Source organism: Silene latifolia, chromosome 1 (genome assembly GCF_048544455.1).
Source record: "Silene latifolia isolate original U9 population chromosome 1, ASM4854445v1, whole genome shotgun sequence".
Classification (NCBI taxonomy): domain Eukaryota; kingdom Viridiplantae; phylum Streptophyta; class Magnoliopsida; order Caryophyllales; family Caryophyllaceae; genus Silene; species Silene latifolia.
The window spans coordinates 170,018,984-170,037,446 of NC_133526.1; the positions used below are offsets into that span (position 1 = coordinate 170,018,984).

Below are 18,463 nucleotides of genomic sequence, written 5' to 3' on the forward strand. Positions count from 1 at the left end.
TGATTATTCATAATATTTTCTAAAATTGTTTTTGCTACTTAATGATGGGTGGTTAAAGAATCTGTCTTTATCCTCCAATGTGGATTTTATTTGACCCGTCATAAATTTGTGACGGATATCAGCAGTCATAAATAAGAATTTGTGATCGAAACCAGGGGCGGCCGATAGAATTTGAGGGCCCTGTTCCAAACTTTATTTTGAGGCCTCAAGTATCATCGTCGTGATTTTTGAAAAATAAAATAAACTATTTACACTTTGTATTAATTGTACTTATTTCATTCCATCTTTATTCGAAATAATCATACTTACCTTAATATAATGTGAAATGTAACCGTAGTTATTGCATGAGACGGTCTTACACTGAATACTTGATAGAAACGGTCGCATTATGTAAAAGACCACTTATTTATTAGCATTAAATGAATATTTTTTATATATAAAAATGGACTGTCTCACTATAAAACCGTCTTATTTTATAACTTGCGGAAATATGTAATTTAAAGTTTAAGACAAAGTACAAAAGTTAGATAAGTACCAAACTAATTGGAAAAAATAAGAAGTTAGAATAATTGGAAAAAATGTCATAAGTAAAAGTCGAACCTGTGACCTTTTGGAGAGGAAAATAGGAATTTTACCACCATGGCAACTAGTACAACATGAGGTATAGTTACAGACTTTACAGAAGTATTGAGGCCCTTTTCTCTGTTAGGCCCCGGTTCCAAGAACCGAATTGCACGCCCAACGGGCCGCCCCTGATCGAAACTAGGCCAAATCTCAGACACCCATATTAAAAATTTCCGTTCATTAAAATACGCCCACATGTAATCAACCAATGTTACAATCTTGTAATGATTGTTTATGCATTCTTGTTCTTGTGGTTTTCAAAACACAAAGCAAGTTGTCTGCACTCTGCAGAAGTTATGAGAAGTTGGTGACCAACACAACTGAGCCTAAATAATTTCCACAATTAGTCTCATTATAGACGGGTATATCCGTCTAAAGATGTAGACGGGTCAAATAATCTCATTTTTGCATGAATAGTAACCCCACCATTCCACTTTGTTTGTCTTATTAAGTGGTCACATATTTGACTCATCTACAACTTTAGACGGATAGTGTCCGTGAGATTTTGTTTTGAGTATCATCCAAGTTGTCTGTTGCTGTCTACTAATTTGTAGTCATTTATCATTGCAACTATTTTCAATTGTTTGCTTCTTGCTTTTGTGAAGCTTTTATATGGGCAATATCTTCCAAACACAGTTTTCATGCGGCGATGCCGTAATTACTCGCTGCCTGGATTGCATTGGTGGAAAATGGGAGTACGTGAGTGACCTAGAACATAATCTTAAACGCTTGGAGACGTTAGCTCATGAATTAAGAAGTTTAGAGAACGACATGATAACATGCATTAACATTGAAGAGAGACAAGGAAAAAAGTGTTTGGATCAAGTACAACTGTGGCTTTCAAGGGTGGATCTTAAGATAGACAGAATTAAAGGGCTCTTGGAAAATCGTCAACAAGAAACAGCGAAGCTCTGCATTGCATGTTGTTCGACAAATTATGTTTCCAGTTACAAGTTCGGGAAAAAGGTGGTGAGAAGATTGAAGGAAGTAAATGATTTAATACAACAAGGGAAAGAGTTCAAGGTAGTAGCTACTATAGCACTTCCAGAAGCTTTGGTTGAGATCCCTTGTGAACCGACCGTGGGTTTGGAACTGAAATTAGACAGCATTTATAGCTACCTGTTGGATGAGGAGGTTGGTATTGTGGGCTTATTTGGCGAGAGTGGAGTTGGTAAAACTGCTCTCTTGATGCAGATCAACAACAAGATCTGCAATGAAATCAGTTTTGATTTGGTGATTTGGGTCTCTGTTTCAAAACAATTGAAGCTTGAAAACATCCAGAATCATATTGGAAAAAAGATTGGGTTTTCTGGGGACGTCTGGATGAGCAAAAGCCTTTCTGAGAAAGCAGTAGACATTTTGAATGTGCTAAAGACGAAGAAGTTTGTGCTTTTATTAGATGATATTTTTGAGTCAATTAACCTCACGGAAATAGGGGTTCCTCTGAGAAACTCAAACATGTCTAAGGTAGTATTTACGACAAACTTGGAGAAAATATGTACCCAAATGCGTGCTCAAAAAATTATTAAAGTTGAACCTCTGGGGCTTAAGGATTCTTGGAGACTATTCTCTGATATAACTGGCGAAGACACCTTGAATTCAAATCCTAAAATTTACCATCTTGCAAAAGAACTTGTTGCGGAATGTCGTGGTGTACCTTCTGTCCTTATCAAAATGGCTCATGACATGGCTGGCAAAATGACAGCTCTTGACTGGACTAATGCTGTTAAATCTTTGAGGGGGCCTATGTCCAATTCACAAGGTATATATCTGCAGTTTGGAGTTATGTACTTTCAGTATGATCAGTTTGGAATAAAGAAAATGACTCGCTAAATTTGTTTCTGTTTTCTACAATGAAGTATTCCCTCCAATTTCATATTTTCTTCCCCTTGTTTGTGGGCACGGGAATTAAGGAGAGAAATAAAATAAGAGTAAAAAGTTGGGTGGGGTTTAGTTGTTGGAGAGAGGGATGAATAATTATGAGTTAAATAAGGAATTGTGGGGTCAAAACATTAAGGAAAGTAATAAAATATGGGTAAAAGAGTTGAGTGGGGTTTGGTGATAGGAGAGAGGGATGAATAAAATAAGAGTAAAAGTTTCCAGAATAAGAAAGGGGAAGAAAACCTAAATAATCCGTTTTAGGAAATAAGGAAGAAAATATAGAATAGGAGGGAGTAACATTTGTTCCTCGATGCTATTTTCGACACAATTTTCAATGTGGAGAATACAAAAAAAATCTCTCTTTATCAAAACCGGATTAAGGTTGTTTAGAATGAATAATAATTCCGTGTTTTTATTAATATATTATCAAAACTGGATTAAGGTTGTTTAGAATGAATAATAATTCCGTGTTTTTATTAGGGGTAATGATAAATACAGCCCTAAGGGCTGTATTTAAGAATTAAATTACTTTCCAAAATGAATTAAATTAGGGATTTATAACACAATTACGCGTAAATTGATGTCATTAATGCTTAATTTAAGTTTTTCTTTCCTTTTTGGTACCTTAAGAGCAATAGCAATAGAAGAACTCTACATAAAGTTCTTATCTTGGCATGTCACATTTCATTAATTCCAGTTTTTAAGAACTTTTATTTATAATAGATAACATTTTTATAAAGTTCTTAAATGGAAAATAGTAAATATGTAATTGGTATTCACAATTTTCAAAGTCATGTTTATTGGTCCTCAAATTCTCATGTATAAACAACCAAGTTCTTATTTTAGAACTTAATTCTTATAATTAAGAACAACCTTGTAGTTGCAATAGAATAACTTTTTATTTTGGGTTCTTATTGATAACCCCAAGATTAAGAACCACTATTGCTATTGCTCTAAATACAGCCCTTGTATTTATCATTAATATATTGTTTCTTCTGAGGTTATATCTAAAATCTGTGTGCATCTTCATTACTGTTGTTGTGCACAGAAGAAATAATAGAAAACCAGATATCAATGGAAGACGAGGAGGAGGAATGTACAACCACTCTAAGAACTAAATTAGGTGATACAGATCTTGTATTTGGGAGTCCAATCACTGAAAAGACAGTAAGGAGATTGCCACAGTATGTGAGTAGAACACGAATAACAGTCAGAGATTTAGCAGTTGCAGCATTCGATAGAGAAACGGAAGGTGGCAAGGATGTTGAGGCTCGTGAATATGTAAACTGGCTAAAGACGAAACATGGAAATGGAGTTGTCACAATCTGTCTCTTTTACAATGCCACCGGATCAACCCTCCATTTTTCGGGGCAAAAGGATTGGAATGGGCACCTCAGTGAAGAGTTACATCCTAAGACGGTTGAGAATGGGCAGTGGGGTGTGTTTGTTCACGTGCATGACAACTTTAATGTTGGTCGCGGTGGTTCAAGAGGAGCTATCGTTTACACTGGCAAAAATGCTTATGACAATGATTGTGACTGGATGCTTGCTTGGGACAATACATCAAACGACAATCAAGTACACGACAAGGTTTTTACAGAAGTTAGATGGAAAGACCATTTCTTCATACAGATGCCGTATATCTTCCACTTATTATCAGGCTCCGGTGCGCATCGTGAAGACACTCATGGTGGATGTGTCTCAAGTATTACCTTGGAGAATACCAGTGGACCCTTTTTCATAGCAAAACTCTCCTTGGATTTGGCTTATTGATCGCGGCCATGATACGAATTTTGTTTTGCGTGTTTTGTAACAATTGGATATGATTTCTAAATGGTTAATACAAGTTAAATCAAAAAACTGTTTGTCATTTTTAGTGCATCAACTTTGACGAGAAATAGGTCTTGCACAGTTACGCCAGCCATTACGAATTTGTGAGGGAGATCCGATGGAAATAGGAGTTCAGGCTTTAAGCTATCCAACAATGATTCCGTATTTAATTGGTTTGAGGAAGAATGTGAGAAATGCGCATCTGAAATTCAATCGTTAGATTGACATTTGGTGGATTGTACTTTGGTTTTCTATCCATGCTCTGCAAATGCAAAGGGTGATAGGAGTATGTTGGAACGTTTTTATTATTTGTGATGAATGTGTCTACATAATACTAGTATCTAAGAGCAATGTCGTTGTTTCATGTAGCGGCTTTGCTGAGTTTGCAAGAGTCCATCTTTTGTTTGGTCCAGAACTCCAGACCGACCATCCGTATTCGCAACCAATCGGTTGACCTGGTTTAAAACTCGTCTGATTATCAAAAGTATTGAACTCGGGTATTGAAAATATAGAATTATCAAATAACAAGAGTTAGTTCTCCGAGTGAGGATAAAAGTTCTCTCACCCCAGCTGTGAAATTAGGGATTCGATTCTTATCCACAACATAATGCGCTCATTTAAAAAAAAAAAAAAAAAAAATTATCAAACGTCATGAGATTTAATTCCTTAGGCAGCAAAAAGGTGTGATGGGCGTATATTCGTTATGACAACTTGCTGACGGGTCAAGTACTAACCATGTGGGTAAATAAGACAAAACAGATTGGTATTCCCTAGACATTTTGCTTTTGTCTTATCTACCCCATGTGGGTATACCTGATCCGTTGCAAGCTTGCGACGGATATGTCCATCACAAATGAGAATTTGTATTTTCCTTAGATTACTTTCATTTTGGACAAATTGTCATCTCGCTTTCGTGATCATTGAAGTTTCTTGCAAATAGTAAATTCCACCCTACACGTGAGGATGTGGTACTACACGACTATGTGACTACATGAGGCAATGAGTGTACTATGAATTGTTTCAATAATTCTCAAGGCAATGCGGTTGAGGACTCGTATTTGAAGTTCTAGAAACTTAAATAATGTGTATTAGGGAGATGAAATTATAGGCCTATTTAATTCACAATAATATTCATTTTAGGGTAAACGGAAAGCGGCTCTATGAATATTAAGTTAACTTGCACGAGTCACTTACGTTAAGTTGCATTTACGTATACCCACCCCGTCTAATTTACAAGTGTAAAATCACCTATAGTGTTCCATCATTTTGTAATTGAAAACTAAAAGAGAGAAATGAAACTCAAAGTACTCGTACAATGTACAATAATCATACTTTGAATGATATCTAAATTAAGTACCACCGGTACCATCCAACAAGAGTTGACATGATTTCATTTTCCAAATCAATTGGCATCGTTGAGTCTCTCCCTTATGACAAGATTATCCGTTTTAAATCAAATTGGCCAAATGATCAAATATGCTTCAATTTGCATTGCGTGTGTATTTGAAAAACGTTTTTATCAATGCATATCCTCTTTTTATCTCATCTACTACACTTAACCCATTTTAAATTTAAAACAAATATTATCGTCTTAAATAAGAATTCGTACAAGTAATAAGTACTCGTTATAGAGAATATATCTTATTCCTAATTCTAGTTATTGTAATATATTTAGCTAGGTCGTTTATGGTAAATATTTCCTAGTTCTAGCGTCATATATTTTCCGTATCTTGTGTATATTTCGATTTCCATATTCTCTAATTATGTAACCCTAGAATCGTAGCCCTGTACTCTAGTATATAAGTTGTATTCATGAATCGTAAACAATGAAATGCAATTCAATAATATTCAACCGTTCATAATTCTATCACTCGTAAGTCGTTATACATACTCAACTTAACCCTACCTGCTGGAGCTTGTAGAGTATATGAGTTATAAGTGTAACAAACTAACAAACTGTAACCGACATAGAACATGATTAGTTAGGCAGTTAGGTTTGTTACACATGATGTATATATATACCAACTATCCCTGATGTAAAGATTGATTGCTCAAATAATAGAATCATATTACTCTCTTACATGATCTCTCTCTAACTACTTCTTCTTCTTCCTCTATTCTACAACTGTATCATTCATCACCATTAATGAATATCTTGGTGTTTATATGGTATCAGCCTAAATAAAAGATCCTTTTCAATCAATTTTATCAATTGCTTCCGCACAATAAACTCTAATTTCTAATCATGCTTGAAGAAACGTTGTATTCCCCTTTAGACGATCCTCTCTTTCTCTCTCAGACAGATCAACCAAGCTTAACTCTGTCTTCTTTTCTCTTTGATGGCTCAAACTTTGTTCAATGGTAGCGAGAGATAATCTGGGCACTTCTCTCTAAGAACAAGGTCGGGTTTATTAATGGCGAGTGTCCCTGTCCTCCTGCTACCGACAAGAAACACAATTCCTGGGTAAGGTGCGACATTCTCGTCTCTCGTTGGATTAAGAATTCCATTGCAAAGCCTGTAGTTAATAATCTGCAATATGCTGCATCTGCTAAGTATTTGTGGTCTGACATCCTTGAGCGATATGGTCAATTGAATGTATTGGATTTATATGCTCTTAAAAAGGATTTAAGTAATGTTTCACAAGACACATCCTCCATTCTTGATTACTATGGAAAGATCAAGAATTTGTGGGAAAATATCGACACCATGGATCCAATCCCACAGTGTACCTGTGGAGCTATGAATAATTGTACTCGTCAGTTGCTTAAGAGGTTCTTTGGATAGGAGACACAGCAAAGCGTCTGACTCTTAATGGGATTGAACTCTGGTTTTGAGCAGTTGCAGACACACATACTGACCTTAGATCCTTTGCCTCCCATTAACAAAGCTTTGGGGATGTTGCAAAAGGTTGAACGTCAGAAGTTAATTAATGATGTAACTTCTGATGTTGCTGTGGAGTCAGTTGCTTATGCAGCCAAGAAGCGTAATCAGTCTTATTCTTCTAAAGATGAAACTAGCAAGAAACGTCTTAAGGATAGTGATGTTGGTGATCCTGAAGATGAGAAGTCTTGTGAATTCTGTGGAAGGACTGGGCATACAATTGATGAGTGTTGGAGACGCAAGACTTGTACTTTTTGCAATGTCAAAGGACATATCAAGGAAAGGTGCTACAAGTTTAAGGCCTTTAATGCTAAGAAGGGCAAGAACAATGGGGATGCAGGGTCATCTAAAGCTGTTAATAATGCTGAGGTTTTTTATTCAGATCAAGATTCTCAGTATCAAGATATAGCTCCATTCTCTGTGAATCATACCCAAATGTCTGACTCTTCTGCTGGCAATCGTTCCATGGGGTTTTCTGGAAATAACCAGATATCAACTAATGCTCATGTCTCTCCTGATTTTGTTCAGGGCATTGTTAATTCTGTCATGAATAAGGTTTTACAAGCCCTGAATGAAAAGCCTGAGCCATCACATTCCACACTTCAGTCGTCTGTCAATTTTGCTGGTATGTATCAGTCTTCTCAAGCCGGTGCAGTTAATAATTCTAGCTCAAATATAGACTGGATTGTGGACACAGGAGCGTCTGATCATATGACCTCCAATTTGTCTTTGCTTCATAATATAGTATGTTTGCCTAAGCCTGTTTATGTGGGGTTGTCTGATGGGAGTATAAAGGTAGTATATCAGTCAGGGCATGCTAGAATCACTGATAAGATAACATTGCAGAATGTGTTATTTATTCCAGATTTTAAACAGAACTTATTATCTGTAAGAAAACTAATCACCACTGCTGGCTTACTTGTGTTGTTTTTGGATTCTAATTGTGTGTTTCAGGACCCTACAAGTAAGGAAATAGTTGCATTGGCTAAGAGGAATGGGGATTTATACAAGCTAAGAACTAGTAGTACTTGTTTTTCAGCAGCTAGCTGTAATTTGGCTAATAATAGAGCTTTTGTAAGTAGTGCTAATGCATTAAATAAGAATAAGGATGTAAGTTTGTTACATGCTAGATTGGGGCATTCATCATTAGACAAAATGAAGCATGTAAGTCATGACTCTTTTAAAGGAATAAAGAAATTCAATTGTGATACTTGTGTCCTTGCTAAGCATCACACTTTGCCTTTTCCTAAAAGTTTGTCTTATGCTAGTCATTGTTTTCAGTTGGTGCACATGGATGTGTGGGGACCTTACAGGATTCCTACTTTGACTGGTGCTAGGTCATTTTTTACCATCTTAGATGACCACTCTAGGTTAACCTGGACTTTTTTAATGCATAACAAGACTCAGGTACCTGTTTTGGTGAAGGGGTTTGTATCTTATGTTGCTACTCAGTTTGGTAAACAAATTCAGGTCATTAGATCAGACAATGGCACAGAGTTTTTGCAGACTTATTGTAGAGAGTTTTTTAATGAAAAAGGCATAGTACATCAAAAATCTATAGTAGGGAGGCCTCAACAAAATGGCAGAGTGGAGAGAAAACACAGACATTTACTAGACACTGCTAGGGCACTTCAAATACAGTCTAATGTCCCTATTAAATTTTGGAGTGAGTGCTTGCTAACAGCAACCTATCTCATTAATAAAATGCCAACTGCTGTGTTGAAATGGAAAACTCCTTATGAGTTATTATTCAAGACTAAACCAAGCTATGATGAATTGAGAATATTTGGTAGTTTGTGTTTTGCATCAATGCCTCCTACTGCTACAGATAAATTTCAGAAGAGGGCAAGAAAATGTTTATTCATTGGGTATCCTTATAACCAAAAGGGTTATAAATTGTATGACTTGGACAGTCATACAATCTTTTCTAGCAGAGATGTTATCTTCAGAGAAGGGGTTTATCCTTTCAGAAATAAGGTTCAAGAAAGTGTCCTTGACAGTCCAGCTGTTGAGTAAGAATTCTCTGATTTTCTGCAGTCCATTAACACTGGCAGTTCATCACCTATTAACTGTTCTGAACAAGTGCAGAATGGAGTTACTACACCAGCAGATGAGGCCATACATAACATGGACCTCATGACTGGTGCAACTAGTGATACTGTTGTGACTGCTGACATAAGCACTGAGGATGTGCCAAATAATACAGTCACAGTCCAGTAGGGTCAGGTTGTAAGAAGATCAGGTAGACCCAGGATACCATCTGTCTTACTGTCAGATTATCATTGTCCTCCTCAAAAGGCCAAGAAGTCTGCTGCCTTGCATACTCATGTCCTAAATGAGCTGCAAGCTTTTGACAAGGATTATGTGCTTTCCTTATGTAATGTGGTTGAGGCAAATGAGCCAAGTTATTACTCACAAGCATGTACAGATGATAAGTGGGTGACTGCAATGAATCAGGAGCTGCAAGCACTTGAGACAAATCATACATGGCAGTTAACAGCCTTGCCTGCCAATAAGAAGGCCATAGGTTGTAAATGGATATATAAAATCAAATACAAGCCAGATGGCTCCATTGAGAGATACAAGGCATGTCTGGTGGCCAAAGGTTACAATCAAATAAAAGATAGGGATTACAAGCTGACTTTTTCTCCCGCGACAAAATTTTCTACTGTGAGAATTCTTTTAGCAATAGCTGCAGTCAAGCACTGGCCTTTGCATCAGTTGGATATCAACAATGCTTTTCTTCATGGATACTTGGATGAAGAAGTTTACATGAAGCCACCTTTGGGGTATACCCTTGCAAAGAAAGGGCAAGTTTGTAAACTCAAGAGATCCCTCTATGGCCTCAAGCAAGCCTCAAGGCAATGGAATTTTTGAGTTAACAAAGTATCTCTTGGAGTTAGGGTTCATACAGTCTAAGTTGGACTATTCCTTATTTACCAGGGCAGATGGTGCCCGTCAAAAGTTTTTGGTTGTTCTGGTATATGTAGATGATGTTTTGGTAACTGGTGATGATGGTGTGGCAATTCAGAAATTAAAAGATCAGCTGCATGCTAAGTTCACCATCAAAGATCTGGGTTTGATGAGATATTTTTTGGGATTAGAGGTGGCTAGGAATAAAAGTGGCATTCTTCTTAACCAAAGGAAGTACATAATTGACATTGTTAAAGATGCTGGATTTGAGGAGTCAAAGGCAGTGAGCTTTCTCATGCAAAAAGGACTCAAACTGTCAACTGATAAAGGACAGTTGCTAGCAGAGCCAGAAAAATATAGAAGACTTATTGGGAGGATGCTCTATCTCAGTTTGACTAGGCCTGACATCTCTTTTACAGTTCAGCACTTAAGTCAGTTTTTAAGTGCTCCACGAGATGCACACTATGCAGCTGCCCAACATTTGGTCAAATATCTAAAGGGGACTATTAATGCTGGCCTGTTCTATTCAGCCTCTGCATCCTTAGAATTGAGGGCTTATACTGATGCTGACTGGGCAACTTGTGCCTTCAGTAGCAGGTCCTTGAGTGGGTATTGCATATTTTTGGGTAGCTCCCTCATTTCATGGAAGACTAAAAAACAGAAGACCGTGAGTAAGAGCTCTGCTGAAGCAGAATACAGGAGCATGAGTTATACAACCAGTGAACTGGTTTGGACTGCAGGTGCATTACAGGAGCTCAAAGTGCCAGTCAGGTTGCCTATTCCTTTATATTGCGACAACAAGGCTGCACAACATATAGCCCAACACCCTGTATTTCATGAGAGGACCAAACACATAAATGTGGACTGCCACTTTGTTCGAGATAAGCAAATGGAGGGCTTTCTGCAGACACAACATGTGGGTACCAAGTTGCAACTGGCAGATGTTATGACAAAGCCACTGGGTACAGCAGAACATCAGTTTTTGGTTGCCAAGCTTGGACTCCAGCTAAATCCTTGTAGTCCATCTTGAGGGGGGGATGTAGAGTATATGAGTTATAAGTGTAACAAACTAACAAACTGTAACCGACTTAGAACATGATTAGTTAGGCAGTTAGGTTTGTTACACATGATGTATATATATACCAACTATCCCTGATGTAAAGATTGATTGCTCAAATAATAGAATCATATTACTCTCTTACATGATCTCTCTAACTACTTCTTCTTCTTCCTCTATTCTACAACTGTATCATTCATCACCATTAATGAATATCTTGGTGTTTATAGAGCTAAATAGGAGTATATGCCTATATGGCTATATCAATCGTCATTTTAACTAGCTCCTATATCGTGAGAAATAAATGTACCATTTACAAGGAATAACCTGCATTTAGTCTAATTCACTCCCCTTTTCAATTTAGTTTAATTTGTGTCCTAATTATGAGTATAACAAGAAAGCGATATATCATGCAATATTCCTTAGGTAAGAACTTTTAATGGGACTCTTTTGTCTCTAATAATTACTCGTACGTACTACGTATAATGTACATTCATCACTAAGTAAAATCCTATTTTTTTCGACTGAACTAGAATAAGTTAAAATTAAGTCAGAAAGAACATGACTTAAAACTTCCCATATCAATATTATTCTCGCTATAAATACTTCTGTGATCCTCTCCATCATTCAACACACAATTAAATTTTTCACAATAATATAATCTCAAGAAATAATATACAATAATCATGGCTATTAACAACAAAATGACAATTGTTATGTTCCTAGCCATATTAATGGTGGTTGCACCTCATGTGACCCAAGCCTTGACATGTGGTGATGTGGTAAACTCATTGGTTCCATGCCTAGGCTACTTGAAGAATGGAATAGGGCCGTCCGTGGCTTGTTGCAATGGAGGTAGGAGCCTATACAACGCGGCTAACACGACACCAAATCCGTCGTGTGGCGTGTGCGTGCATCAAGCAAAGCGGCTCAAACCTATCGTGTCAACTATGGCTATGCCAATGCTCTCCCTTCTAAGTGTGGTGTCCATGTCAATTATAAACTCAGTCCTAGCTTGGACTGTTCCAAGTATGTTATCTGCTTCTCTATAGAGCTCTTGCACATTTTGGAGGGAAATAAAACTAACTCATGCATAAATGCATTGATAATCTTAAAATGAATATGTCAGTCTCACAGTCTGACTCAATAAAAATCATATGCTAATATTAAAGAAAAAAAATTATTTAATCAATAAATCGAGGATTTGAAGTTTAAGGTTATAAAAATAAATGTTAGATTGGGTGAGCTAATAATATAAAATAGATTCGGGTATAATAGAGTAACTTTGGTTACATATTATCCTAAATTTTGAAAGAAAAAAAAATTCGGAAATTCATATTTGGTGATAAACCTGTTATAGACCACACACTTAAGCACAATTAAACTTGTATTTGTACGTAAAACTCATGGTCGCCCTATGTGACAGAGTAGAACGAGTTTATAGACATCCTTAAATTCCTTACGCGTTGCATACATAGGTACCGAAGAATGTTGTACTAGGAGCATCAAATTAGAGAGACTGTTTGGGCTAAAAATAGCGTAATAAAGAAAGCCCACTTAGTAAAATAAAGATTATAAAGAAGAGGGAAGGAGGAAGGGAGCCCGCGGTCAGGAAAAGGGGAGATGGGCTTGAGAAGGATCAAGAGCCCACCGTGGAAGGTGCCCGCGTTAAAGAAAAGGGTGTCAGGGAGAAGTTAGGGAGAAGTCAGGGAGAAGTTAGGGAGATCGGGGAGAATTGGTAAGGGAATTCGGATTTGGAAAGAAGTCCTTATGGAAGTAATATTCCCTTTCCATATTCAAGGTAGGACATATCTAGGGTTCTCACCCTATAAATAGCAAAGGAAGGAAATCAAGAAGGGTATTCATTCACTCATCCATATATTCATTCAAGATTATATTCAAGACAATCACATCACGACATACCATTCACAAATATACTCCATACGTGATCTTGCAGGCCTGATACCTAACGCCAGCAAGATTAGCATAAACGTTATCATTGTAATCATCCTCCTATTCATATAGTGCAACACTTGGCAGGGTACCGTCCCTCCCGCGGTTGTTCCCACATTGGGTTTTCCGCGTCACCAAAATCTTACGTGTCAATTTACATTGCGCACTTTATTTCCCGTTTACTTATTGACATATAAATCATCATACAATCAACCAACGAATATAGACTACATTGACCCTAAATCGACTTAGGTAAAAAAGACCTAAACAGTTTGGCGCCCACCGTGGGGCATTGTGGTCGTCAATCGTTGATATTCTGAATATACAATGGAATGGAAAAGCAAGTATCGAAGCCATGTCGGAGCAGGCGACCATCGCCACCACCATCGTCTACCCAAAGTCCAACATCGACGGTGGCCACGCAGCTCCGGACATACCCCAAGAATCATACCGACAACAAAAGCCTCTCTACCTCCCAGACCCATGTTGTCTCAAATTTGCACAGATCGACAAAGGAACATCAAGCTCGGGCGTCACTCCGCCGCCTGGGATCCCACGCAGATTCTCGCCGGCGTGGAAAATCTTCAGAAAGCTATGGAAAACATGAGAGAAGATCAAAGGAGAGCAGATGCTGAGGTAAGAAGGAGAGACAGAGAGCTCTGGGCACAAATTGATCTCCTGAAGCAGCAGTCCAGCACTCCAGCAAACAAGACAGGTGAAGGAAGATTTCCTTTGGTAGATCTGACGCAAGGAGTGGCAGGCGGCAGGCAGATACCAGCTGAAATAATTACAAGATTGGATTTGGCTACGACACCATCAGATGGAAGGATAACCCCACGAGGGTTAGGATACCTCACGCCAGATAGCTGGCAGCCAGCCAGCTGCGTAGGGATACAAACAGGTGGCCTCCCCGTTAGCAGTCCTGCAGCAATCGATCAGACACCTGTAGCAGGATCCGAGTCAAACCAGCAAGTGAACTGGCAGCAGGGGACAATCGTTACCGCAACCCCCCTGGCTGCCGGAGCTTATCAGAACCTTCAAGAAACCGGATCAGGAGGAAATATGCAGACAGCTGACAGGAGGACCCCAGATTCAGCCAATATAACTAATCAGCAGTACTTGGAACTAAAGGAGATGCTAAGTAGGGTTCCAGGGCTACCACCCCCACTCGAGAAAGCAGCTCTAGACAGTTATGCCGACTCGCCATTCGTGGACACCATATCCGTCACAGCCATGCCAAAGGGGTTCACAAACCCAAATATGCCTCTCTTCGACGGCACATCAGACCCCTTTGATCATATCAGCCAGTATAAACAGAAAATGATGACGGTAACAGCCATAGGACAAGTTAAGGAAGCCTGCATGTGCAAAGGATTCGGGTCCACCCTAACAGGACCAGCACTTCGATGGTTTGTAAGCCTGCCAAACAGGTCGATATCTACATTTGCTGAATTGGTAAACGCATTTACTCAACAGTTCGCAAGCAGCAGAAAGCCACAGAAGCACGCAGGGGACCTTTACAGAATCGTCCAGGGGGCAGGAGAGAGCATTGGAGAATACAATACCAGATTTAACAATGAGAAGGTAGCAGTACGAGAGTGTGATATCTCAACAGCAGTAGAAGCCTTCAGAAGAGGCCTCCACCATGACTCTGATCTATACAAGCAGCTGACTATGCATCTTTGCCATAGTTTTGAAGCAGTGCAGGAGAAGGCAGCTGCCGCGATCAGACTGGAGGAAGATATCCTAGCCAGCAGCTTACAGAGCACGCCAAGTATTTCTAGTACTTCAGCCGTGGAGAAATCAGGAAGAAAGCAAACCACCAACAAGAAGGACGAGAGATACAGGCCATATGGGAGGGGAGTCAACAGAATCGAGGAAAACCAACTACTCCCCACCTTGGCAGAATATGGGTTCACTACAGGTATCGGAGGAATCTTGAAGGCACTTAGAGAGATGGGAGACGGAGTCAGGTGGCCTAACCCACCAGTAGGAGAGCAAGCCTGGAGAAAACATAGCAAGAAGAAGTGCGAATTTCATCGTGATATTGGGCACAATACTGAAGACTGCTATACATTGAGAAGAGAGATCAAGCACCTATACGAATAAGGAAAAGCCGAGCCACCTGTTACCACGTGGGGCAAGCGGCAGATAAGGTAGGCTCCGCCAAGCCGGCAGACCCACCCACATGCACTAAAATTATAAACGTGATAACAGGCGGCTCAAACTTAAGCGGCCTGACATACTCAGCAGCTAAAAGGCATGCCACCGAGACCAAAGGAGACAGACCAACCAATTCTTGCAGAATATCTCACAGTGATCTGCCAGCAGTCAGCTTCGATGAGGGAGATACATACGATGAAAGAGAACACCATGATGCACTTATTATCACCTTGTCAATGGCCAACTGCACAGTAAGAAAGGTCTTGGTAGATACTGAAGCTCGTCAACTTAATCATGCTGAAAACCATAGAAAACATGGGATTCAGCGAGAAGGATTTCTGAGAAGAAGACTATTCCGCTAGTAGGCTTCGGCGGGGAAACACCGGCTCGCTAGGTGAGATAGTCATCCCAACTTATGTGGGAGGAGTCAACAAGCAAGTCAGGTACCTGGTTATAGATGGCCCCTCTACTTACAACGTCATCCTAGGAAGACCATGGCCGCACCGGATGAAAGCGTCTCTTCAACATATCACCGGTGCATAAAGTTCCCCACCCCATGGGGAGTAGAAACGATAAGAGGAGATCGGGAGGAAGCTAGAGGTCGCTACATGAAGGCACTCAAGGGCACCGCCGGCCCTCCCGCATAACAATTACATGAAACGGACCTATCCAGGATGAATACACCGAGCCCCTGCCAGAGAAGAGCTGGACCAGATTAACCCGGATAAGTTGCACCCAGAGAGAACCGTGCTCATTGGAGCGGGATGTACAGTGGAGCTTACGACGGCCAGCTAGTCAAATTCTTACAAGATAACATGGATTGCTTTGCATGGTCACACGATGATATGGCAGGCATAGATCCATCCATCATAACACACAAGCTCGGCGCCAGAGACCCAAAGTGTAAACCCATCCAGCAGAGAAGGAGAAAGTTTGCAAGCGAGAGAGAAATAAGGTAATTAACCAGGAAGTAGACGGCCTTCTGTCGGGCAAAGAAAGAAGATAAGAGAAGTGAAATACCCAGAATGCTTGTCTAATGTAGTGGTGGTGCCTAAAAAGAATGGGAAGTGGAGAGTATGTGTGGACTTCACAGATCTCAACAAAGCGTGTCCCAAAGATCCATTCCCGCTGCCTCATATTGATGCAATGGTAGACGCAACAGCTGGACACGAGATGCTAACATTTCTGGACGCATGGAGTAGATACAATCAGATCAAGATGGATCCTGCAGATCAGGAGAAGACAACATTTATGTCCGAGAGAGGAATATATTGCTACAACGTCATGCCATTCGGCCTAAAGAACGCAGGCTCCACGTATAAAAGGCTGGTTAACCGCATGTTCAAAGAGCAAATAGGAAGAACCATGGAGGTGTACATTGATGACATGGTGGTGAAGTCAGAAAAAGCCAAAGATCATATGCGGCATCTAGCGTAAACATTCAAAGACCCTCAAGGAATACAAGATGAAACTAAACCAATCTAAATGCACCTTCGGGGTATCTTCTGGCAAGTTCTTGGGCTATATTGTGACTCAAAGAGGAATAGAAGCCAGCATCGAGCAGATCAAAGTTGTCTTACAGCTGGAATCACCCGAGAAGCCTAAAGATGTTCAGAGATTAGCTGGAAAGGTAGCAGCCCTGAACAGGTTCATTTCAAGATCTTCAGACAAATGCAGGCTATTTTACGACGTGCTAAGGAAAAGCCAGAAGTTTGAGTGGACCGCTGAACACGAGCAAGCCTTCAGAGACCTGAAGCACTATCTCAGCAGCCCGCCACTGCTGTCAAAACCAAAGCCAGGAGAACCATTATTCCTATACCTAGCCGTCACAGAAGTAGCAGTGAGTGCTGTCCTGGTCAGAGAGCAAGAAAAGGAACAGAAGCCAGTATACTACGTGAGCAAGTCTCTGCTGCCGGCAGAGACCAGGTACACATCCCTTGAAAAGTTAGTACTAGCATTGGTAGTAGCATCTCACAAACTGCGTCCCTATTTTGAGTCACACATCATACATGTTGTGACAAACTACCCGCTAAAAGCTATCATGAGGAAGCCGAATCGTCGGGAAGAATGTCTAAATGGTCAAGTACACCTCGTGGATACGACATCCAATACGACCCTAGAACAAAGACAATTAAATCACGAGATGGCCGACTTCGTGTCGACTTCATCCGGCCATCCGTAACTGGCGATACCGAGATCCTCACTTTAGAAGAAAGTAAGCAGACAGAGGTCTGGCAGATGCATATAGACGGAGCCTCCAACCAAAGGCGGGCAGGTGTAGGATTAATTCTGCGATCACCACAGGGAGTTCTGATAGCACAAGCTGTAAGATGTGAATTCAAGGCAACCAACAATGAAACGGAATACGAAGCCTTGATATTGGGAATGAAGCTAGCTCTGGAGCTAGGGGTCAGACACCTGCTCATATCCAGTGACTCTTTGTTAATAGTCAACCACGTGAATGATGAGTTTATAGCCAGAGATTCGAAGATGATTGCATACCTGAAAGTAGCAAAGGAATTAAAACAAAATTTCGAAACTTGCAAGCTTAAACAGGTTCCGAGAGACCGAGAACGTGGAAGCGGACGCCCTAGCAACCCCGGGAGCAACATTCAAACCAACGAGAGATATCCAAAGATTCCAATAGCACATATGCTGGAACCTTCTATCCAGAAGGCAGACGAAATAGACAGAGGTGAACTGGAGGATCCACAAAGCAAAAAGGAAATCCAAGCAGTTACAGAGGAAGGTGAGAGCTCTCGGCCAAACAGGCAGGCGCCTGACCAAGTAGCCGACCCAGCAGACGACTGGCGCACACTTTACCTAGACTGGCTGCGCCATAACAAGCTACCAGACGATAAGAAGGAAGTGAGAGCTTTTAAAATAAAGGCTTCCAGGTTCATACTCATTGATGATACACTATACAGAAAATCGCTAGCAGGTCCCTACCTACGGTGCCTGGACAAGGAAGAAGCACAGACTGTGTTGCATGCTCTCCACAGTGGCGAATGTGGAAACCATGCAGGGGGCAGGAGTCTGGCAAATAAAGCCCTCAGACAGGGATACTATTGGCCTACAATGAAGGCAGATGCAGCAGAGTACGCACGAAAATGTGACGCCTGCCAGCGCTCAGCACCAATGATTCACCAGCCAGCAGAACC

The 18,463-nt window shown here is 40.2% G+C and overlaps 1 protein-coding gene and 1 long non-coding RNA gene across 2 annotated transcripts in view; both read left to right on the forward strand.

Moving 5' to 3' along the window:
- The first annotated feature begins 1,202 nt into the window (after positions 1-1,202).
- Positions 1,203-4,312, forward strand: LOC141610266 (putative disease resistance protein At1g52660). The gene is made up of 2 exons (XM_074428609.1): positions 1,203-2,386; positions 3,554-4,312. Exons 1-2 carry the CDS (start codon positions 1,237-1,239, stop codon positions 4,276-4,278), a joined length of 1,875 nt encoding a protein of 624 aa, XP_074284710.1. The 5' UTR covers positions 1,203-1,236; the 3' UTR covers positions 4,279-4,312.
- A 7,799-nt stretch (positions 4,313-12,111) lies between these two features.
- The window catches only part of LOC141610423 (uncharacterized), a 30,731-nt gene continuing 24,379 nt past the window's right edge, over positions 12,112-18,463 (forward strand). Inside the window, exon 1 of the long non-coding RNA XR_012528342.1 lies at positions 12,112-12,215. This is a non-coding gene — a long non-coding RNA (uncharacterized LOC141610423). The remainder of the gene's footprint in view (positions 12,216-18,463) is intronic.